The sequence below is a fragment of the Schistocerca cancellata genome, chromosome 3, assembly GCF_023864275.1.
Source record: "Schistocerca cancellata isolate TAMUIC-IGC-003103 chromosome 3, iqSchCanc2.1, whole genome shotgun sequence".
NCBI classification, from domain to species: Eukaryota; Metazoa; Arthropoda; class Insecta; order Orthoptera; family Acrididae; genus Schistocerca; species Schistocerca cancellata.
This window is the reverse complement of record NC_064628.1, coordinates 192,827,170-192,851,595: the sequence shown is the minus strand read 5'-3', so window position 1 is coordinate 192,851,595 and position 24,426 is coordinate 192,827,170. Positions and strand designations below refer to the sequence as shown.

The following is a 24,426-nucleotide window of genomic DNA, read 5'->3' as shown; positions in this document are numbered from 1 at the left end:
CTGCATACTCTTAGAGGAACCTGATTGGTATAACATCTGGACCGGAAGACTTGGCTTTCTTAGGTGATTTGAGTTGTTTCGAAACACCTAAGATATCTACTTTTATGTAACGCATGCTAACAGCTGTTCTGGTTTCGTACTCTGGATTATTTCCTTCATTTTTCTTCGTGAAGGAATTACGGAAAACTCTATGTATTAACTCCGCTTTAGTGGCACCATCATCGGTATCATTTCCATCGCTATCGTGCAGTAATGCTATTGAATGTTGTTTTCCACTAGTGTACTTTACATAAGACCAGAATCTCTTTGGGTTTTCTACCGTATTCTGAGACAGTCTATCATTGTGTAAACTACTAAAAGCATCTCGTATTGACGTCCGCTTTAAATTTCGAGCTTCCGTGAATCTTAGCCAGTATTGGGGATTTTGCGTTCTTCTGAATTTGGCATGTTTTCTTCGTTGCTTCTGCAACAGTTTTCTGACGTGTTTTGTGTACCATGGTGGATCAGTCCCGTTTCTTATTGACTTATGCTGTATGAATCTACCTATGGCTGTCGATACTGCATCTTGAATACTGAATTGGAGCCATATCTGGTCTACACTTACATAATTAGCTCGGAAGGAATGAAGACTCTCTCTTAGGAAGGCATCAAGCGAATTTTTATCTGCTGTTTTAAACAGATATTTTTGCGTTTATTTTTAGTGGTTTTGGTTGACATGGTTTTGAGCCTCGCTACAATTACTTTGTGTTCACTAACCCCTGTATCTGTCATGACGCTCTCTATTAGATCAGGATCACTTGTGGCTAATGTTGCAAGGGTAGGTCAGTCAATCGTACAGATTGCTGCCCTTGCAGTTTAAGGAAAAGCCTGCTGTCCCTTTTCAGTAAGAGAAGGTCACTCTGTCCACTTCAAAGATATCTTTCCTACGCAATGGCACTTACGGTACGTCTGTCTGTACTGTTGAGGTATGCAAGCTACCATAGGTCGACGAATTCCGCGGTTCAAGGGCGCATAAGTGTAATAATAGGTGACTTGCGACCAAACATTTATTATCACACTATCTGAGATTTAACATCTTGTATGTACAGATATTATGAGCATAAAAACTTTGTGATTTATAAGTTTGATGAGGTTCGAGGTGTGAAGCTGGATGTTCCTTCTGCGATACTGCATAAACTCTTGGTAGGAGTGTAGCCACTGTACATGATTGCTGGCAGCGGTGGTTACAAGAATGTACGATCGCAAGAAGACAAGTCTCCGGATGACCACGTGGCACTACTGGAACAAACTACCATCGTTTTCAGCGTATGGCTTAGACGCTTCGTTCTGCTTCTGCAGCAGCAATTTGAGCAGTATTTGGAACAACAGTGACACAGCGAACAGTGCCAAATCGGTTACCTGAAGGAGACTTATGAACCATTTATCACAAAAGACCAACAATTGTTACTTCAGTGGTGTCAAGCGCGAGCTGATTCGAGGAGAATGTAAAGGTGACTTATGTTCTCTGATGTAAGCTGGTTTTTAACTTGGTGCCAGTGATGCCCCTGTGGTGATTAGAAGGAGACAAAGTAGGGAGTCCGCATCTCGTGGTCGTGCGGTAGCTTTCTCGCTTTCCACGCCCGGGTTCCCGGATTCGATTCCCGGCGGGGTCAGGGATTTTCTCTGCCTCGTGATGACTGGGTGTTGTGTGATGTCCTTAGGTTCGTTAGGTTTAAGTAGTTCTAAGTTCTAGGGGACTGATGACCATAGCTGTTAAGTCCCATAGTGCTCAGAGCCATTTGAACGATTTGAACAAAGTAGGGCTTGCAGCCAACCTGTCTGTGTGATAGACACACCGGACCTGCAACTGAAATTACATGCTCTCTTGTGCGATTTCGAAATATATCAGGAGCACTGACGTGGTTATCCCACTCACCATGATCGTAAATTTTTGTGTCAGTCTGGTGATTCGACCTGTTATGCTGCCATTCATGAACAGCAGTCCATGGGGTGCTCACCCACAGACTGCTGTTGCAACCCCAACCCAACATGGTCTACAGAGCATTTACACCAATTCTGTGTCCAATGGAGCACATGTGCGACATCATCGGTGACAATTCCAGCGTCCCAATATTGACCGATCAACAACCACGGGTACACACTGACACCCGGCACATATACAGCACAACGCATCCACGTTTGCATGCTTATATTCAACATTCTGCCGGTTTCACCGGTTATTCATGTATCAGTATTTCCTATTTGCAACTGAGATTTATCTTGCGCATACATTAACCTGTGATGTTGCAGTGTTAACCATCACCAAATATGTTGTCTAAACAAACGTATTCCCGCAATTTCACTACACCACATTAATTAATTTTTGGTGGTGAAATTTTTTCCGTCACTTTGTGTATATATTTGCTGCTTACCTAGAATGTTTGGGAGTGGCACCATAAATTTGCGTGTAACTATGACGACAAAAGATACAACACTGCAGTGCGGTCAGTTCTAGAGAAGTGTTCCAGCGTTTTCAGTACTTATCAAAAACGCCAACCAGTAAATATCGAAGAATTGCCATACATGTCGTTAATATTTTTGTTGTTCGCTACAGCCCATTTGGTGCTGTGACAGAAACCCTCAGCAAATTTTAATGTGAATCATTGGCAGAAAAGTGAGGCTTTCTCCGTATAACAATTGTGAGTAACTTTAGAGTATTAGTATTCGACGAAGAGTTTGTTACAGTGATGCCTTCTCCATCGTACAACTTACATGGATATCACGAAACAAAGAAAGAGTATGTCGTGCACCGTGACTTGTAAATTTTCACTTTTAACTTACTCATTACTAAATGAGTGAATTAGGGCAAAAAGTTGTTAACATTGATGTAAAGTAAATTTGCTCGTGGACTGTATAGTGCCTTGCGGAGTAGACGCTTGCGAGGTTACTGACACCAGTCTTAAATGTACGTCACATGTTTCGAGGGTATACGAGATGCTGAAACTCGGTATTGAAGTTCATCCATAGTTACAGTCATGTCACAAGAATTTGCCTACCTCGCAGGAGGAAATGTTTTACGATGTAATTCGGCGTATGTTAACTGCAGACGTAATACTAAGACTTAAAAAGGATAAGATATTTAGTTCTAGCGAGAAGTTTCACAGTCCGTGCAAGTCACGCAGCGGTGAGCGGATATTTACACTAATGAGCCAAAACATTGCCTGCCCGTCTTTGAAACGAAATACATAACTGATTCCGCGGATAAGGTACCGACACTTTTTGGTAGGTTTGTGGAGGTATGTGGCATTAGATGTCTGCGCAAAGTTCATGTAATCCCCGTAAATAACGAGCCGCTGATTTGCGTATGCGTTGATGCTGCCCCACAGCGACCCAGATGAGTTCCATAGCACTTACATCAGGCGAATGTGGACACCGAGACATCAACTGAGTTCACTATAATGTTCCTCAAACCACTGTAACAAGTTTCTGGCTCCGAGACACGACCAGTTATACTGCTGAAAGATGCAGGGGGTTCGCGTATCTTCGATTATTACCGCAGGTCCAATGCAAACTCAGGAGAATGTCTCCTACAGCAAGACACTGCTCCCACCAGCTTGCCCCTGTAGCATGCGCACGTTTCAAGCCACCGTTCTCCTCGGTGACAGCATTAGTAGAGTCGATCATTGGGCTGGTATAAGGAAGAGCCGACTTGTTTTCATTGATCGTCGGTCGAGTCCCGTAGATCCCGTGCCCACAGCCATCTTAACTGACGACACGTAGGAACAACGTCTGAACGCGTAGGGGTGGTCTGCTTTGGAGCTTCTTATTCAACAATGTACGATTAACGGAGTGCTTGGAAAAACTTGTGCATTCATCAGAGTTGTGCTCCTTCGGTACAGATGTAACAGATCACCATCTATCCTACTATACACAGTAAAGAAACCTCCTTGCCCCACTTTCTGTGAAAAATCGTGGACGTCCAACCATTTAGTGCCTAGTGGTATTCCACCGTCCTACGTTTTCCGTACAAGCCCTCGACTTTAGGCGTGAATATTCGATCGACTTCGCCGTTTTAGAGATGCTCTACCCCATGTCAAAGTCGCGTAACTCAATGGATTTCCCCATTTTCAGCCCATATCCTCGATAGTGTGATCCCCTGTCTGTATCTGGTACACTTACAACCTTTGTTACCGTGTCACGCGCACATAACTCCAACAGTCGCCATCCGACGTTGCGGTGGACAGTCGTTATAATGTTTTGAAATCACAGTGATATCCAGACCTTCGTAGCTGCTTACATGGGTTGATAAATATTAACGAGGACAGTTGAAAGTGTATGCCCCGACCGGAACTCGAACCCGGGATCTCCTGCTTACATGGCAGACCCTCTATCCGACTGAGCCATCAAGAACACAGAGAATACTACGGCACGCTTCCCGTGAGACCCACATTTCAAACCTATTGTCCATACACTACAATTGTAGTGCCCCTGCCCACTATACTCACTACTCGCTGCAGTCAATCTACCGAATCCCACAAGAGTTTGAGCAATGTGAGTGCATAATGTTTTGACTTATCAATATATGTGACATGCTTCCAGGTATATATTTCCACACAATATAAAATGTATCCAGAATGGATAAATATGGTGAGTGCGGATTTTACCAATATGGCGAACTTTTCAGCGATCGCAAGTAACTTTTATCGTTTTCCGTCGCCAAATTACGACACCGACTATAGTGTGCCTTTTTTTCCTAGTAGAACTATATACTCCTTTATGTGGTATTTGAGACAAGTTTCTAAGAGAGCTTCAACAACGTAAAACGAATGGGACTTGGTGTAATAGTATCAAGATAACGGCGCAGCAGTCTGACGTCAGGAGAAGACGTTCCACTAACGTCCGTCATGTTAGACTAAATATAATCAAACGCGTAACTCAGGTATGATTCTTGTGCTTACCTGTGCGCTTGGAACACATCAGTACGTATTCTGCTGTTGTAACTTGCTCGTAAAGCTACTGAGACATTCACAATGCATGCCTCAGTTCTCCGAATGCTATCTAACAAAAGTGCAAAGTCCTGCGGCATATCTATGCAAGATTTTGTTTGAGGAAGAAACATCGTTTACAAATCACGGATGCATCAGTCTTCGCAATATGTACTAACCGTCAGCTGAAAATCCACGCTGACTCAAAGAAGTGGATAAAAGAAATGTTCTTGGTCTATTAACGTTTGATGCATGCCTATCAAGATCAACATCACTGATCCCAGTGTTATTGTTGGCGATCTGAATACACTCAAGTATCCCAACTTCTTAAGATATGCCTCTATGGCAGTTACTGGAAGACATCACCACTAGAAGCAAGGCTTTCAGTCCTATTGAAACTCCAAATCAGGAATTTGGAGAGATGTCCAGGATCGTTCCTATAATTAATGTCGACAGGAAAAGAAGTTCTGTAGAATTGTTCGTCATTAAAAGGGAGAGAATATACTTCTATAAATTGAGTGTGAACATATTATCTTAATTAGTAATTTCGACATGACAGATGTCTCTCCCATACCGCACTGTAACGACAGACTCTGTTAAATCAACATTTGGAGAGCAGTGGAACGGTCATTCACTAAACGCAAATTTCCTCGACACTCATGAAACATACCTACTCTATACTTACCTGGAGCGAAAATTAAAGCAAGAGGTCTGTTAGGAAACACCGACGTTTCCAGAAGGCTTGCAATACCTTGTGAAACGGGGATATGCCACCGTTAATTCCAGATGAAACTCAATGTGCAGTATTGTTTCTATTAAATCATTTTATACCGCACAGTCAACAGTTTGATCACTTGGTATGACAACGGTGGTAACAAACAAAGAACCGCACCGGAGTTACGCCCTTGTTTATATTTGGTATAATAGGGCTGACGTTTGTGGAACCTCTTCTTCTGGCGGCGGACAGTGCTTTGAGGGGCTGTGACGTTGATATTATTTGGTCAAGTCCAATACATGTTATCTCGTTGAAGTTCTCTGAGAAGTTTTGTCGAAAAACCACTGAGAAGACTGTATAGTTTATAGCCACCAGCTACACTTACGGTTAATTAGGACTTACACGAACGCGTAAGTTAAGTTCCCTGTTGTACGGGAAAGGCATCCATTCTGAAGAATAAATGAAGTCCGTGAAATGTAGGTGCAGTAATAACCGAATAGCCAACGATCAGTACTTGCAGAAAAGACACAAAGGAAAACTTGGTTACAGCAAATGAATATAAAACTGGGCTGGATGGAATTACACTGGTAAGATAAATTTGTAAAAGGTTATAAATTTAATTAACGAATCAGTTAAAATTAACGGTCGCCAGTTCATTACAAGAGCAAAATTAATGTCTCTATAATTATTGTTTGTTAATACTTATAAACTTCCGTAACCCTGATTAGTTTTGTTGCAAGGCAAAACAGCACGAAATAGGTTAACATTGCCCTGGTGTAATTTCAGATGGATATGAAACAACGAACAAATGTATTTCAGCTAAGTAGCAACTCATGGAAATTAGTTAGTAATAATAAAAAAGCAACAAAATCTCATCAGAAGTACGCAGTTACGTAAATACAGAAAATTCTGGACGTCATTCACTGTAGTGCTCATTGTCTCTAATTTTACTCAAAAAATTTGTTATGTATATTGATTACTGATTGCCGTAATTTACTTGAAAATGATAATAATTGTGTCGCGTCATTTGATAACGTTCGTCTGGGTTAGAGTTATGTAATCTGCAAAGACAAAATTTCGACTGTAAATGAATGGCAAAGTTAGTGATATAATCTTACTGCCTTATTGGTTTCATGCGATTTCAACTTTAATTACTATTCATTATCAATTGCTGGTAATCATTTGTGCAATTACTACTATTATCTGCTTAACAAGTCAAAAAACATTCCTGACAATGCAGTTACGTAAAAATGAAAAGTTATTATCCACGAAAAAGTACAACAAAAAAATTTTTCACTAAATCTTACTCTTTTAAACACTTTATTTCAAATTGCTGTTTACCAGACTGAAGTAGGTACTTGCGTTAGTTATTGTATTGAAAACGATAGAAATTTGAATTAGTATTATTTATTTAGATAAAATATTGTAATAATATCTCAGTTGTTAGGTCTCTCTCGGAACATTAGCAATGGGGAACAGGGATCCCACATAGGTATTTTGTCTTTGGTAAAAATGAAGGTCTTCATTTAGGCATAGCTCGGTATTATTCAAGCACGGTGTCTAAACGTAAGCAGAACTGACCTAGTAATTAGTCGAACTTTACCTCACACTGAGATGTAGTCGGTGCAATGTAAGACATTGTTCGTTGAAAATGTGTGCAAAATCATCTCTTCTTGTAGTTCCATAACAAATAAAATTAGGCACAAAGTACTCTTCATATTGATTTTCATCTCGCTATTTGTACTATGCCTATTTAATGACATGTATTTCATCGGTCCACACCAAATTATTCGCCAAGCCACCACTTCCCAACAAAAGAGACACTTTGCGAATTGACTGGAAAGTCCCTCTCAACACTCTCCTAAGTTTTATTGTCCACTACACTCAACCCCTGGCCTGCTGGCGCGCCCAGAAATAGGACAATTGCTACTTCACAATACTCGCTGCCAATACCGTATCGCCCTGATTTTTCAAAATGAATGACAGATGTTCAACGTACAAAATTGAGCAATGTGACAATGCGAAACGAAATGTGACAAAAACAGGAATTAACGTTAAATCAATGGAAATACAAAAATTATTCCATATGTATCACATATGATATGTACTTTGACATGGGTTGCCACTGTGAACCACAACTAGCAATAAAATTGAAAAATTGTAGCAAGACTAAAATGTGATAGTCCACTGACAAAAGTACTACATTTGATGCATAGCAATACAAGTCAAAGAACTTCTAAGTCAAAATTGACAGTCTTGACCAAATCCAAAGAAGTTGCCATTAAACAATTGTGTGGTAATCAGATTACAAAAATATAGTATTAACATTTCTACACTTGATTGACTTTACAATAAAACTTTAATAAAATAAATATAAATTAAAAGAGTAAAAGGATTATAGAATGTAAAAATTGCAGGATTTTCCAATCCAGTCGAAAATGTGAGCATGCAAAATGCGACCTACAGAGCAGTCCATGAAACTACAGCCCACACAATCACAAAATGTAAAGGAAATTCCTTATATCACAAAGATAGAAATTAATAAAAAGCTATAGTATTAATATTCAAAGTAAAACACTTATGTGTGAAAAACATCTTAACTGTTACACATTAGTTAGAAGAATGTGTCATCCAATGTCTACACAATCACAATACGTAATTGCAATTCCATTTATCATACAGGTAAAAATTAATAAAGAGGTGTGGTATAATAAAAAGTAAAAGTGAAACATGTATGTAAAACAGACCTGTAGGATATAAATGAGAAAGCAGGTACTGGCAAGGGGGCATGGGGGAGTGGGGTAGGGGAACACGTGGACAAAATAAAAAAAAAAAGGGGATATAGTTGAGGAGAGTGATAATCTAAGAAGGTCCACTCACACACTGAAAACTGTCAATGAAACTATTTAAGAAACTTTTGTTTTTCAGTTCCACCTGAGTACTGATATATTCTTTTGGATGAATAATCCTATTTTCAATAATCTGTTTCTTCCAGGAGGTTCATAATTACATCTTTTAAAGTTACATCTTTTTGAGCTCTATGCAAATTTTCCACCTGATCAGCAATTCTGTTCACTGGAAGATTTTATGATCTTATATAAATATTTAATACAGAGGTACTGTTTGGATAGAGATGCTCATTAAATCTAATTTTTAATTTCCTTCCCATTTGGTCAATATACATTCAGTAACACTGCAAACAACTAATTTTGTACACACCTGATTGATCTTGAACTGATTCTTGATGAATATTGTGGTGTAATTTTTGCCCTAAATTATCGCCAGTTTGAAACGAAATTATAGTGTTCCTTTTTTCAAATTAATTTTTTATTTTATGTGAAATTTTTTTCCATAATATGGAATTGTAGCAAATCTCAGATTTGGCCTATCTTCGGCCAAACGCTGGGCAGCCAATCTTTGGGCAGGCCTTTTTAGTCCTTTAGCCAAAAGATAGAAGTTAGGCCAAATGTGAGGTTTGCTACATTTCGATATTGTGGAAAACTGTCTGATAAAATCAAACATTTATTTTAAAAAAGTCACATGACAATGTCATTTTAGGGCAAATATCACACCACAATATATACCAAGAATGAGTTTACAATCAGCCTGATACGTACAAAATAAGTTGTTTCTAATGTGGGGAAATGTATATTGATCAGGAAGGGAATTAAGAAGTAGATTTAATGAACACCTCTATCTAAGTAGTACCTCTGCATTAAGTACACATTTAAGATCACAGAATCACACTAGATAGAACTGCTGATCAGATGGAAACGTTGCTTAGAGCTGAAATGTTGTCATTATGAACTTTCTACAAGAGACAGAGAGTTTAGAAAATAGAATTATTCATGCAGAAAAAGTTGTCAATGAGCAGGTGCAACTCAAAAACAAAAGTCTTTCAAATAATTTCAATGACAGTGTCAAATACGTGAGTGGAAAACTACTGCTCTCTTCATTTATTCCTCCACTTTTTTATTTCACCTGCGTCCTCCCCCTTCCCCTCCACACTCACTCCCCTGCCACTACCCACTTTCTTGTTTTTTAACTTACATGTCTCTTTTACATATAAGCTTTAATTTGACTATTGTCATACCATATCTCTTTATTAATTTTTATCTGTATGATAGATGGAATTTCAGTTATATTTTGTGATTGTGTACATAGTGGATGACATATTCTAACTCAATGAGTTGGTGGAACACAAAAGTAAAAGTTTCTTAAGTAATTTTATTGATAGTTTCAAATAACTGTGTGAACCTTCTTCAACTAAAACTCTCTTCAATTATGCCCACCTTTTTATTTCATGTGTGTCCCCCTTCCACATGTTGCAACCCACATACTTGTCTTTTAGCTTATAGGACTTTTTTACATATGTGTTTTATTTTGGCAGCTTGTATTTTACAAGATTACGTTTTTCACTGGATTGTAAAATATTGTACATCTTTACAATCAACAATCCTGTTATTCTTTTACTTTACACTGATTTTATTAATGTTTTTATGTTTTACCAGTCAAGTGTAGAATTGTCAGTGCTTCAATTATCTGATTACCACAGAAGTGTTTCATGGCAACTTTGTTGGATTTGGTGAAGACTGTCATTTTGACATTGAAGTTCTTTGACTTGTATTGCTATACATCACATGTTGTACTTTTGTTCATTTTGATTGGCAGTCACTGTTCTCAGTGCTAACAAATGTCAAAGCATGTATGAGATGTGATACATCTGTTGCAATTTTTGTTTTCCATTTTTTAACGGTTTATCCCGGTTTTGATCATATTTGGTTTCTCATTGTCACATTGTCCACTTTTATACGTTGTACAGCTGCCGTTGACGATGGTTTAACACCGAAACCGATAGCGGAACAATTAATATTATCACAGACAACACAGTATTATGCATTTTGTAAAATTCGTACACGCTCTTGCCCAGCGCCTAAGCAAGATGTTCAGTATCACCCTGACTAACCCAGCATACCTACATTTGAAGCTTAAAATTAACATTTATTTAACCTTACTATGATGAAACATTTCATTTCAGCATAGAAACATTAGTACTCTTATTTACAAACTTCTATTCGTAGAAATATGCACCGGAATGAAAAATTACGGGGAAACATTTTGGTAGTCCTCAGAGTTGTTGTGCTGCGAGTTCCATTCGAGTAAAAGAAAGTCGGTGTCGTAATCTGGCGACTATAAACGTCAAAAATTACTTGTTAACATAAGAAATTTCACCATACTTTCCGCTATAATTTGGCAAAATCCGCACCTCGATGTATTCATTGATTATAGGTATTTTTGGGATGGTCTGTCTTAGCTGCCTCGTTTTACGCATGTTGATAGTCTGCACTTACCAAGGACGTACGGTGTTCCAAGGATGGCAGGGACGGTGAAACCGAGTCCAAAGCGTAGCAGCGTCCACGTGACGAAGTCCTGAGCGAATGCCGTAGCGATGCCGAAGAAGCACTCGATGAACAAGTAGATGAAGAACGCAGGACGTCGCCCGATGCTGAAACACCAAAAAAGGCATATGTACCGATTGCCCAACTCTCGTCACGTATGCAAGAAAAGGCATAAACGTGTTTGTGAAGCTTAGAATTGCATTGGTCGTTAAGACTGCTTTGAATGCATGCTTGCATGTCTCCTTTTGCCGAATTGTGCTCATTACCAGTAAGACATAAAAGGAAAATGAGATGGAGCGAGAGAGAGAGAGAGAGAGAGAGAGAGGGAAGGAAAGATAGAGGGAGAGAGAGACACAGACAGAGAATGAAAGAGAGAGAGACGAAATGTATATTCATTATCTGATGAAGGGAATTCTATTAATATAGTTCTCTACCTACAACGTGTGAATTCTTTCTCGAACGTACTGCGGATCTCGTGATTGATAACTTTGACAGAAACTTTTAGAAAGGGCGAAGAGAGAAGGAAGTATCAATTTGAGGTAAAGATCGTAGTACTAAGAAGACTTGATAACTTTGACAGCGGATTAAGAGAAACTGCTAATAGTTTCTTGTTGAATGTAAAACACTGTTCCAATGTGTAGTGGCTACTAACAACGTATGGTAGGAATATGTGACTAATACATAGATGCACATAATGAGACACAGCTAGAGGAAACTCTACTAAAGCGCAGTTGATATCTTTAAGGGCGTACTAATTCGTTAGTCCCGATGTAAACGTCTGTAATACTAGAGTGGGTGTTTACATGTCGATATGTACCTGTACAGCCGACGAATTGTTGTGAAATGTCATTGTATCTTGTTACTGAATTATCAGCTACGACTTTCATGTGTGAGCAAGCAAATGGTAACTTCAGGAAAGCTGGCAGGTGGTACCGGACGAGGTATTAACGTAGGAGGAGCTCTAACCACGCTAAGGCTCCATCTGTGAGCGGAAACAGGGCAAATGCTAGAATAATACAATTACCTGGCGTGACAGCCAACCGTAAGGCTTCGCGACGTGGATAAAGAAGAGTGTAATTGGACTGAGCTTCCAGCCAGGATCCTATCAGTCAAGTTTGATAAGATGGTCTTGCGCAGTACGGCAACATAGTATGCGAACAGCAGCTACGACCTATCATTTGCTGTAAATTCAAGCTTAAACTCCTGCTGACTGTGGATCTCATATTGTGTTTAGCCAATGGCTCATGCTGCCCTTTATGGCCGATTCTCATTTTCCAGCTGATGTCCTCTTCTCTGATGAAGTGTGTTTCACTGGAGACGGAATGCTCATTAGTCATCGTGGTACTGTACGGATCTCTCGGGACCAGTTCGAATGTTCACTGCGCACATGTACCAACATCGAGGATATCAGGGATCACTTAAAGGGCTTGCTTGTCAGCTTACCTGAGGAGGGACTACTCCAGCTTCCCTTCCCAAACGAATCAGTGCCTGCATACAGACCAGAGACAGTGAACGCGAAACCCTTAAGTTGACTCACAATGCCACATTCTTTGAAAATTTAAGTCGATTTTGTAATCTCTGCAATAATACCACTTAATCTGTCAAACCGTGAAGTATCGTTTCCTTCTTTTCTTCTGGGTGCATCATGTTTTTTGTCAGACGATGTATATAAAATTAGAATGAAATATAATGACAAATAAGTTAGAGGTAAAAAGGATTCTTTTCTGTGAAGACAAGGACATCTTTAAGACATTTATGGAATTAACATCTAATGGTTGGCGTCCAACGTCAGTAAAAATTTTTAAATGATGTTATGTACGCCCTTGGTTGTGAAAATTATTCATTGCACAATTGCAGTTTTGGCTTTAAGGCATTTATCAACTGGTAAATATACTTCAGACTATGTCGGAGGATTTTATAGGTTAATATGTTCTGAAGTACAGTTAGCACATGATAGCGACCTTAAGGCTGAAATTGCACTTGTAAAAAGAAATATACACCCAACGGTGAGTATGATGTCCTTTGAAAATCATTTGAGGAACGTTCTGCCACACAGAAGGTTTGTTTTCTCCTACTGTCAAAGGACTGTAGTTTACGTGGTAGGTAACCAGATTTTTGAAATAATTCTTATCACTTCTAAAATGAAAATCAAATTTTCGAGTCACATTTCTACAGCTTTATCTATTTTCACATATTAATGTTAGCTGTTGAACGTCCTTATTAAGAAACGTGCCTTGAATTGTTTTTTATATCAGCGGAGTAGTTGGTCCGACATCACACACAGTTCACAAGGTGTTAGTACAAAAATATCCTTTTAGTGCTTGAAACTGCAGATTCTTCAATTTTTACTCCCAGGAAGTGTCTTAAAGCCGTTGCCCTTCAAATGGGAAATTAAGGCATTGGTAATAAAATACGTAGCTCGTACAGTCGGGTTTGTAGTAAAAGTGATAAATAAACTGACAGTTTTAGGCCTTTACCGACCATTAATAATAGCTGACTAAAATGTATTTCATGGATCCTTTGGCTCTCAATAATATTTTATGAATCTCTCACTAAAAGATACAGATTGTCCATTGCGGCAACAAAATGAAAACAGTACAGTGTGGGCTTGGGAGCACTAAGGACAGTTCATCAATACGATTGACCAAGGAATTTTGATGTAATACAGTGATAAGAAAAACTACAAAAATGAGTACATATCTCCCGCCCAAATCGGACGCCTCACTTAGGGCCGAAGTTAGAAACGTATTGACCTTGAGTAAAGAAAGCAGTATGGATTCTGAAAACAGTCATTCGAGATCCAAGCAGTCCTCGTCACACATGATATTCTGAGTACCACGGACGGCTAGGGGAATTTGGATGTTGTAGATTTAGCTCCTGATTCAGCACCACAGCTACCCTTACCGAGAAAATTTGGTCCTTGTGGGATGACAAGAGTGAAACTGGAACGAACGTTTCTTAACATCGAAAATGTACGCGTTGTTCAAATGGCTCTGAGCACTATGGGACTCAACATCTGAGGTCATGAGTCCCCTAGAACTTAGAACTACCTAAACCGAACTAACCTAAGGACATCACACACATCCATGCCCGAGGTAGGATTCGAACCTGCGACCGTAGCAGTCACGCGGTTCCGGACTGAAGTGCCTAGAACCGCACGGGCACCACGGCCGGCTGTACGCGTTGTGCTATATTCAGGCATCAGTTGACAGAAACGTACGTAGTCAACCGGAAGGAAATTTAATAAGAGTACTCCTACTACGTAAAACTATAATGACTGAGTAAACTAAACTACATACGATCACAAAAACTTAGTTGGTTAGAATGTCATTGGTAAGGACTACCTATGTCAAAACAATTGTAGTAACATCAAGTTAGACGTGACAGAATAGGAGTGTGTTACAAGGACTGCTACCTGTGAATGATGATCTTGTGAGCCCTACGAAATTTAAATACTGTAATACTTTCCATCACGATACTCGGGACAAAATGGCTCCACTTAAGCCGTGCCTGCATACACTGAGACTTTTTCGAGAATCACAGAAGACAGACAGATATACTTTAACAGTAGTACTTGTTTCACTGTGAAAAGGGCGTCCCAAGACATCACTAAGTTCCGAGAGTCTAGAATACGTGAGCGACGGCTTAAGGACGTTCCCATTAGAGAGAATTGGGTTTGTTGCTACGTTGCATCCTCAACAGCTCACGAATACTGATAAACACAAGGAATGCTGAACAGTTTTCGATAGAAAAAACAGCACGTAGGTCGCTAGGGATCTTGCGGCCAATACCAGTAAGTACCGCAAAGGACACAGCATGCGAAAGGTACGGGAATTCCGATGTTATGTGCAAGTCGCCGCTCAGAAAGTCTGCGAAGCAAAATCAGAAAGCTGCACAATCTGTATGAAGACTGGCAAAAGTAGTTACCCTACTTCGATCACTCGTTGGAAGCATTGTTGACTGGGACCACCAAAGTCAAAGATGATGCGAGGGGAAATTTGGTGCCCTGAGGGAGAGAGCTGGAGAAAAATGGACAGAATTTCTGAATAGGGGCAATCTGAGTTTCATTCAGTAAAATAGATTAGTCAGTTGGAGAGCAATGAAATCACTCAGATCAGTCCACGTAAAGAGCTCTGACGCTTGTTTTCGGGTCGTTTCGGTGCACGTCATCATATTTTCTACTTGCCTTTTAGTCCGATCCCTCTATTTATTTCAATGTCTCTTGTCACTTTCTTACTCTCCATTCTAAGTTGGATAGGCGTGAATCCTTAAGAATCCAAAAGGAAGGAAGGACAATTGGGTTTGATACCCCGGCGACGTCGAGGTCATCAGAGACGAAGAACAAGCTCGGATTTTGTCAAGGTTAGGGAAGGAAATCAGCCGTGCCTTTGAAAGAACAATTCCGGCATTTACCTGCATGGGTTTAGGGAAGTCAGGGAAAACGTAAATCTAGGTGGCTGGACCGGAGTTCGAACCATCGTCTTCCCGAACACGAGTCTAGCATGCTAACCACTGCGCAATCTCACTCGATCTTTGAGCATCCGACTGTGTTTCGCTAATTTGAATTCGGCTTCCAAATATAACATTGATACGTTCTTCAAGAGTTAATTACTGCAGACATTACTTATTGTGAGAGTGCTGTAACATAGAAATTGCCCAGTTAGTCCCATAAGGACACGGTGCCGGCCTCACGGAAGTGTTCCACCTGGATTAGGCAGGAAGTGCAGAAGGAGGACGGTGTTAAGCTGTCCAGAGCCTCACCTCCAAAGCCGTATGACTTGAAGATAAAAGCTGCAATCAGTCAAACAGTGGACACTTGTCACCGCATGAGACCCAGAGGGAGACTAACACACGGCACATGGTGCACCAGCCCCCTAAACTTGGACATAACGCTCCCTCCCACGCCCTGCGTCGCTAAGACTTCTCAATGGCTAATCAAATCATTGTTAATTCCATTGATGATTTGTGAAATATTATAATAATGTAAATGCTTTTTTGCTTTATTATTGCTTTGAACTTATACCTTATTTTAGGCGTCCAGTGTGGGATTATTTGGATTTCGATTCCTGTTCATTACAACACGTATTAGCATTTTACTATGTGTTTCATAACACACACAGATTCGTCATCCTGTAGAATTAGCTGTCAATAGCTGAGTGTTGGTATGTGAATGAATTGCACAAGGGCTGCGGCAGAAATTTGTATTAAGGTGAGAGACCACTGGTTATCTACGCAGTTTGTTTCCAGTAATACGTCTACGCTCAGAATCGGAAAACCTTGCTACTCTCAGAAGTACTGATCCAGAGCAATCGAAATCACAACGGGAATCAGAAGTATGGTTCACACCTGGCAACAGATATTTGAATCAGTGTTACGCCAAGCCTCTACGCTTGCCGTCGAAAACCTGTGGTTGAGACACTAGAAACAGAAAGCCACAGGTTAACTTGAGAAGCCTTAGCGAACATGGAGAAAGGAGAGGTTAGTAGGCAACAAACGGTATCTGGCAGCGCAACAAAAACTGCTACCAGAGTGGTAAAGCGTGGAAGCACAGAAGTAGACTGCAACCTTGGTGAAATGGACTTCTTCACTTCCAGGCCTGACGTTGGGCTACTTCCTTGGTCTTCTTGACGATGGCTGATGCCTCGACAAGATTGTGGTGGACACAGCTATGCGTTTCTCGCGTCAACTGCGTACAGCTACGAGAGGTAACCCACGTCCGTTTTCAACCTGAAATGCGTCATCTGCTAGCTACCTCTATGTGCTGCAAACGCTACCAGCGGAATTACGGGCTACAACTAGAGCTTAGGCCACTGGTAGTTGATGTGGCTCCTTTCAGCCGGGGAACCTTCTGCGGCCCGACTTCTAGCAACCTCAAGCAGCCAGACTTGGGTACTTTCTTTGCGCCAGAGCCTGACTTACTGACAAGTTGCTGCATGCCTTGCGCAGGCACACTCCATTAGCGCAGGGTTGCCCTTGAAGGTCAAAGTCACTGAATGTTACATTAGGGTCCTTGGTTCAGCTCTGCATGCTGGCGTACCTTCTGCAGCCACACAGCCAATTCAGCAACGTGACCAACTTGGAAGACTATCATAGTAGCGTGCCGCTGGCCAGGCTTGTGTACTTTCACAGTCACTCCAGAAGACATGACCGACTAAGAAGACTGTCAAAGTGGCAAGCCACTCCCCAGGCTTCGATATCTTCCGAACTGAGTCGCGCCACCACTCCAATGAACTGACTGACTAGGAAGACATTCATAGTGTTGTGCAGCTCGTAACATGCGGAGTCTGACGCTGCGCTAGTCTTCTTAAGTGTTGACCGTATAAACTCGTCTCAGCTGCAGCTGACAGCGCAGCACCGCTCTCCGGCTGTTGCATGAGGACTTACTGAGCTGAGCCTATTTGCCAAACCGCAGTCAACCTGCGTCTCTAGGGTGCTGCCATCCACTGTCCATTCTACAACGGTTGGATAGAAGTATTTTTATTTCTATGACTTGCCATCACCACCATTGTTACCAATAATCTATATTAAAGCCATGTTTTCTTATAGTGTAGTAACTGACCTCACCAGGCATTCCGAAACCCCGTTAAAACAAATGTTATACACATAATCATCAGCACCAGCAGTAATCGTTAGTATCGTCATGAAAGTTAAGGAAAACCCATGTACGACAGTATTGCTCAAATGATAAGAAGATAATTGAGATTCCACAGGGCATAAAGGGGACGAGAAGGATCTCATGATGCGTTGCCCATGATACAATTAGTCCTTTGTGTAATTTCCTTTAACAAAAGCAGTATCAGTTACGGAAAGAAAATCAACTTAAAAATGGATATCTGTGTTTATTTATGCATGTATATCTGTATGTGTGTTCCACATCTCCTCCTAATACTATGCACATATTTCATCCAAACTTGGTACATATATCACGTACTGTCAGAACGGAATGGCAGTTGGGGTAAGAAAAACGTACCTTTCAAATGGATGAGGGTGAAAAAGAAGTGTAGCGCATGACGCACAAGTAGCGGCACTTTAGTTATCCCTTATTAGAGAACTAGAGCACTTAGAAACTTGAAACAAACTTTACACATAATCCCAAACTCTTTCGGAACTTTTTCTTTCGGAAAAATACAAAAAAATGTTCAAACTAGAAAAGTTTGTCTATTATTACAGTTTCGCTGTCCATGCAGTGAAGCCGCCGCATCAAGCAGGATGTTTTACTTACCGCTAACTCTATTCACGACACAATTTGCAGACAGTATTCATATATAGGCCACTGAATATACCAGAAGAATTATATCATCGTACGGCTTACAATTCAGTACATGTGACGTTAAAACTGAGATGCGTGAAAAACTGTCAAATCTTGCAAGACGTTTGAATTCATTAATTTGTTACTACTAATTCTATTCACATCTGCAGCCGAATTTACCTATAAAAATATATCATTGTACGTCACAACGACTGAGATGTGGAGAAACATGCACGATCTTTTAATTGCTTCTTTACTAATAACTCTATTCACAATATGCTTCGCCGACAGTCGCTACACATACCACTGGATATACCTGCAAAATTATATCATTAGGTAGCAAATGGTTTTTGAGATAGGACATTATAACCATTGAAATGCGTAAAAATCAAACTACAGGGCGAAGTCCCCTAGAGATACAGGAAAAATGAAATGTCGTGTGGCTAGGGCATCCCATCGGGCTGACCGGTCGCCTGGTGCAAGTCTTTTTAGTTGACGCCACTACGGCGACTTGCACGTCGATGGTGATGATATTATCATGAACACCACACTACACCCAGTGTCTTATTGGAGAAAATCTCCGACCCAGCTGGGAATCGAACCTGGGCCTCTTTGCATTGCATTCTGCCGCGCTGACCACTTGTTTTGTTCGTTGCATTTGTTTGGGGCGGATGTCTCATGGCAGCCATTCAAGTTCATCGTCGATCCATTTACTCAGCTTTTTTGTTACAGAGAACGACTAACCCTCTTACCGAACGGGCCACTCAGCTGTCGAGGCGGACGAGATACAGATGAAATATGTGTATAATCACATGTGATATCTGTTAAATATATTTGACATGTGTGTACGAGCGCTAAACGACAGGTAAAAAGCTTATCCTAAAGCTTTACACGGATTTCAACCACACTTCTTACACATATTAGTAACTGTCTGTAAAGAAATGGTGCGATGCAAGAATTACCATCCTTCAATTGGAATGAGCGTGATACCAGGGAAAGATGAGGGGGAGGTGGAGATGGACAAACAATGAGGAGGAAGGCAGTGATTGGCACAGATAAGGGAAGGAAGAGATGGAGAGAGAGAGAGAGCTGAAGGGTTAAATAGAGAGGGGAAAGAAATATACGGACAGAGAGAGAGGAGGAGATGGATGGAGATAGGTGGAGGCAGTGGCTGGCAGGAGGGGATCAACAGAAAGAGGAGAGAATGAGATGGACAGAGGGGGTCGGAGGAGTGGATGGACAAAAAGGAAATGAGGAAGTGATTAAATGAGGAAGTGATGGACAAAGAGAGAGGGAGGGGGAGATGGGCAGAGGGGGAAGGAGTAGATGGGCAGTGGAGGTAGGAGACTGCCAGAGACAGGGGGAGGTACAGATGTGCAGAGGGACGGGAGGAAAGGAGTAGCACTGATTGAGAGGCATAGAGCTGCATAAAAAATAGAGTAAGTGGACTGATAGATGGTGAACGAGGAGATGGAAAGAGAGCGGGGGCAGGAGGACGTGAATTAATAGAAGATTTTAATAAATACATATCTAATCAGTGCAGGGAACTCAGCTAGTTACTACACAAATGTAGAGAAATTGCCGTGCGCCTTAACTGACTTTCTTTAAAAAGTACTAAAAGAAAAAGTATGTTAGTGGCTGCCTACTAAAATGGTTGCAGTTTGTGTCTTGGATTCAAGAATTAAAAAGAAAAAAATTTGTGAAAGACACACATGACTTTGGTTACCTGTTAAAATGGATGAAGTTAATTGTTCTTTAATTATAGCCCCTTGGTGAAAGACTAACACGACTAATATAAAGAAAAAGAAAGTAAGAGAGAGAGAGACGTGAGCAATTCGTGGTTAGTTTATGTTCCACTTCACGTCTAACTCCAAATGACGACGCTGCGCTTAAAACAAGAATTAGGTGAGGCAGGAAACGTTCAGGCAGGCCTCATCGTCATCAGGCGGTTTAACGAGCCACCATTGTCCGGTGACCGCAGACGTCCGCTCTGACTCAGCAGCTCTAACAAGTCGGCGAACTGCCGATCCGCTCGTAAATCTACAAAGGCCACGTAGCAGCAAATGGTAAAAGTCAAGAAAGAGCTCTGGCGCTGCCTTCACGGTGAAGGAACCCGAGTGATAAGCCTTTGCACCAGCGGGTCATCAAGTGCAAGACTTTTGTCTTGGAACATAAGTTTGCTTTAGTAATATGATGGAAACCTTGAAAATCAAAAGATATCATAATGTCATGTGTTGCATGTACCTAAATTCCACAAAGGGTAGAACAAATGAAACGAAATAAATAACATGCGATAGTAAATTTAACCCCACTCACAACAAATGTGAAATTTGAATACTGACTGAATCAGTTCAGTAAAGCACTAACACCTCATTATTACGCTGTTTAACAAACTCGAGTTACAGAACAGTACGCCCACTAGAGAGTGATTTTTTAACAGCGATTTCTATGACCTCATAAGCATGCCAGTGCTGTTCCTCTTATGCTCAACACTTAAAACCTCTAGAGAAGGGACACAGGAGCAAAACAAGTCCACTGATATCACCGGGAAAATGCATCATATACCGACGTCTTTTTTTTCTAATGGAATGGTACACTTTTTACTGTAGCCCTTGTAGGGAGCTTCTAAGATAACCTCAACGACGTAACATGTATGGGACTTGATCATGCAGTATTAAGCTGGCAGCTCTCCAATCCACTGTCCAGCCATCAGGAGAAGAGGTTACACAAACGACTGCCCTGTCACACTGAATGTTATCAAGCATTAAATTCAGATACGGATCATATGTTTCTTGACACGTTTATTCAAGGGAAACAATATAGCAAGTTGAATATCAGCTGGAATTATCGGCAATACAGGCCCTAGTAATAAGACATTTCATTCCTTGTGGAGTCCTTGGTGTTTCCTAACAGACCTATTGTTTTAATGTTCGTCACAGATAAAGGTAGAGAACTACTGAGTTTCGAGATTATACAGACCATTTTGCCTTTCCTGAACGACCATTCAAACGATCTCCCAATGTTCTCTAAGAGGGTCTCTCATTAAATTTCTATAGTGGGGGGGACATCGGTCATCTTTCTGATTGCCTTATGTAAAGTAGGATGTCTTCCAATAACTACGGAAGCAGTTTATTTAGGAATTCGAGATTGTCATGTTTATCGATAAAACAGGAACCATTGATGCGGGTCTCTAAAAACACGCACCGAATGTTGAATGAGTTAGTGTGGATTTTCAACTAACGATTTTGCATGTTGCTAAGATTGACTCGTCCATGGTTTGCAGACGATCATCCTTCCTTAAACAATATTTTCCGAACTTATGCCACATCACATTGCACATCTCGTAGATAAGATGGAACCCATTTTGGAAGTCATTGTCACGAATATGCTGATGCAGCTAAAAGTGAAGAGCGTGAAATGCTATGTAACGTACTGTTCGTTTGGTTGATCCCTCTCATACTTCTGAGATGCGTCTTAGTGACGCTTAGTGCTAAAATATTACTGCCAGAACGTTAGTTCCATTTCTTTCATCATCTGCTCCTGTCTTTCCTTGGCGTATCTTGTTCTCCGCTCTTCCAGTTTCTGTAAATTCTTTCTGTAATGTTTGCAAAGACAGATCGTGAGAACTTAGCACTATCTTGCTACTTCTCAGCATCCAGTCGCGCCGCTGCTCTCATTGTTTGGTGACATACGCCGTAAACGGTATTCAATTTTTCGTCTGTCATGTACACTCTGTGTATCCACAGGATATGTGCCCCGTAATGGAAAAAGGGTCATGATGATCCCTCCATTGGAAAAAGGGTCCAGAATAGTCTCCCCCTTTGGATCTTCGGGAGAGGGCTGCCAAGGTTCAGGTGACCATGAAAAAATGACTAAATAACCTACGAAAGCATAACAGTCTATGAGTCGTGGAGTGCATGTCAGTAGTTTTGAACATGGTAGGAAGCCCAGACAATATGAAAAGGGAATTGATAATGCTCAGCCGGCCTGTGTGGCCGAGCGGTTCTAGGCGCTACAGTTTGGAACCGCGCAACCGCCACGGTCGCAGGTTCGAATCCTGCCTCGGGCATGGATGTGTGTGATGTCCTTAGGTTAGTTAGGCTTAAGTAGTTCTAAGTTCTAGGGGACTGATGTCCTCAGATATTAAGTCCCATAATGATCAGAGCCATATTTTTTGATAACGCTCATTCTAGATATAATGGGGATCAGTGAACTTAATGGGAAGAAGGCAAGGAATTCTGGTCAGATGAGTATTGGGTAATGTTAGCATCAGCAGAAAATAGTATAACAGGAGTAGGATTCGTTATGAACAGGAAGGTAGGGCAGAGAGTGACTTACTGTGAACAGTGCAGTGAGAGGGTTGTTCTCATCAGAATTGGCAGCAAGAAAACACCGACAGCGGTGGTTCAGGTATGCATGCTGATATCGAAAGCCGGGAGTGAAGAGGAAGAGAAAGTATATGAGGGTATTAAACTGGTAATTCAGTTTATAAAGGGAGATGATAATTTAATAGTCATGGGAATTGTAATGTGTCTGTAGGGGAAGGAGAAGAAGAAGAAACGGTTGCGGGAGAAAATGAACTTGGCATTAGAAATGGTAGAGAAGAAAACTGATTTCTGTAATAAATATAAGCTAGAAATAGCGAACACTTTCTTCAAGAATCTCAAGGGAAGAACCTTTATTTGGAAAAGGCCGGGATATACGGGAAGATTTCAGTTATACTGCATCATGGTCAGGCGGCGATTGAGAAATCATGTCGGCCGATGTGGCCGAGCGGTTCTAGGCACTACAGTCTGGAACCGCGCGACCGCTATGGTCGCAGGTTCGAATCCTGCCTCGGGCATGGATGTGTGTGATGTCCTTAGGTTAGTTAGGTTTAAGTAGTTCTAAGATCTAGGGGACTGATGACCACAGCAGTTAAGTCCCATAGTGCTCAGAGCCATTTGAACCTTTTGATAAATCATATACCGCATTGTAATGCGTACCCAGGACCAAATATAGACTCAGATCACAATTTAGTAGTGAGGAGAAGAGTGGGCTGTAGTTCAAGAGACTAGTCAGGATGAATAATTACGGAAAGAAGTGGGACAGTGAAGCGCTAAGGAATGAAGAGATACGCTTGAAGTCCTTTAATACTATAGGTACTGCAGTAAGGCATAGCTCAATACGCAGTTAAGTTGAAGAGGGATGGACATGTCTAGGAAGGGCAATCAGAGAAATTGGGCAGAAATACATAGGCACAAAGAAGGTAATTTCGAAGAACCATAGAGTAACAGAAGAAATAATTCAGTTAATCGATGGAAGAAGGGAGTACAAAAGTGTTCAGAGAAATTCATGAATACAGAAGCAGCAACCGCTCAGAAATAACATAAATAGGAAGTGCAGGGAAACTAAGACGAAATAAGTCCTTGAAAACTATAAAGGAATAGAAAAAGAAATAATTATAGGAAAGACTGATTGAGCATACAGAAAAGTCAAAACGACACTCGGTAAAATTAAAAGCGAGGGTGGTAAACATTAAGAGTACAATGGGAATTCCACTGTTGAATGCAGAGGAGAAAATAGATTCGCGGAATGAGTACACTGAAGGCCTCTACGAGGTGTAAGACTTGTCTGAAGTGATGAAAGATCAGTCAGTACAGAAGAGATAGGAGTACCTAGTATTAGAACCAGAATTTAAAAGATATTTGGAAGACTTAGGAACAAATGAAGGCAGGAGGAATAGACAACATTCTATCAAAATTTCTAAAAGTGGCAGCAAAACTGCTATTCACGTTGGTTTGTGAAGTATATGACTCTCGCGATATACCATCTAACTTTCGGAAAAACATCTCCCACACAATTCCGAAGGTTTATAGAGCTGATATGAGCGAGAATTATCGCACAGTCAGCTCATGCATCCAAGTGGCTGACAGGAATAATACATAGCAGAATAGGCTTTAGGAACGTAGGCTTTAGGAAAGGTAAAGCCATGACAGAGGCAGGTCTGACGTTGCAGTTGATAATGAAAGCAAGACTAAAGAAAAATCAAGACACATTCATAGATTCTGTCGACCTGGGGAAATGACTCGCCACTGTCAAACGGTGCAAGACGTTCGG

The 24,426-nt window shown here is 40.9% G+C and overlaps 1 protein-coding gene across 1 annotated transcript in view; it reads right to left on the bottom strand.

Moving 5' to 3' along the window:
• The window catches only part of LOC126176203 (beta-alanine transporter-like), a 503,717-nt gene that overhangs the window by 311,669 nt on the left and 167,622 nt on the right, over positions 1 to 24,426 (bottom strand). Inside the window, exon 5 of the mRNA XM_049923347.1 lies at positions 11,031 to 11,185. Coding sequence (XP_049779304.1) covers positions 11,031 to 11,185 — 155 coding nt within the window. The remainder of the gene's footprint in view (positions 1 to 11,030; positions 11,186 to 24,426) is intronic.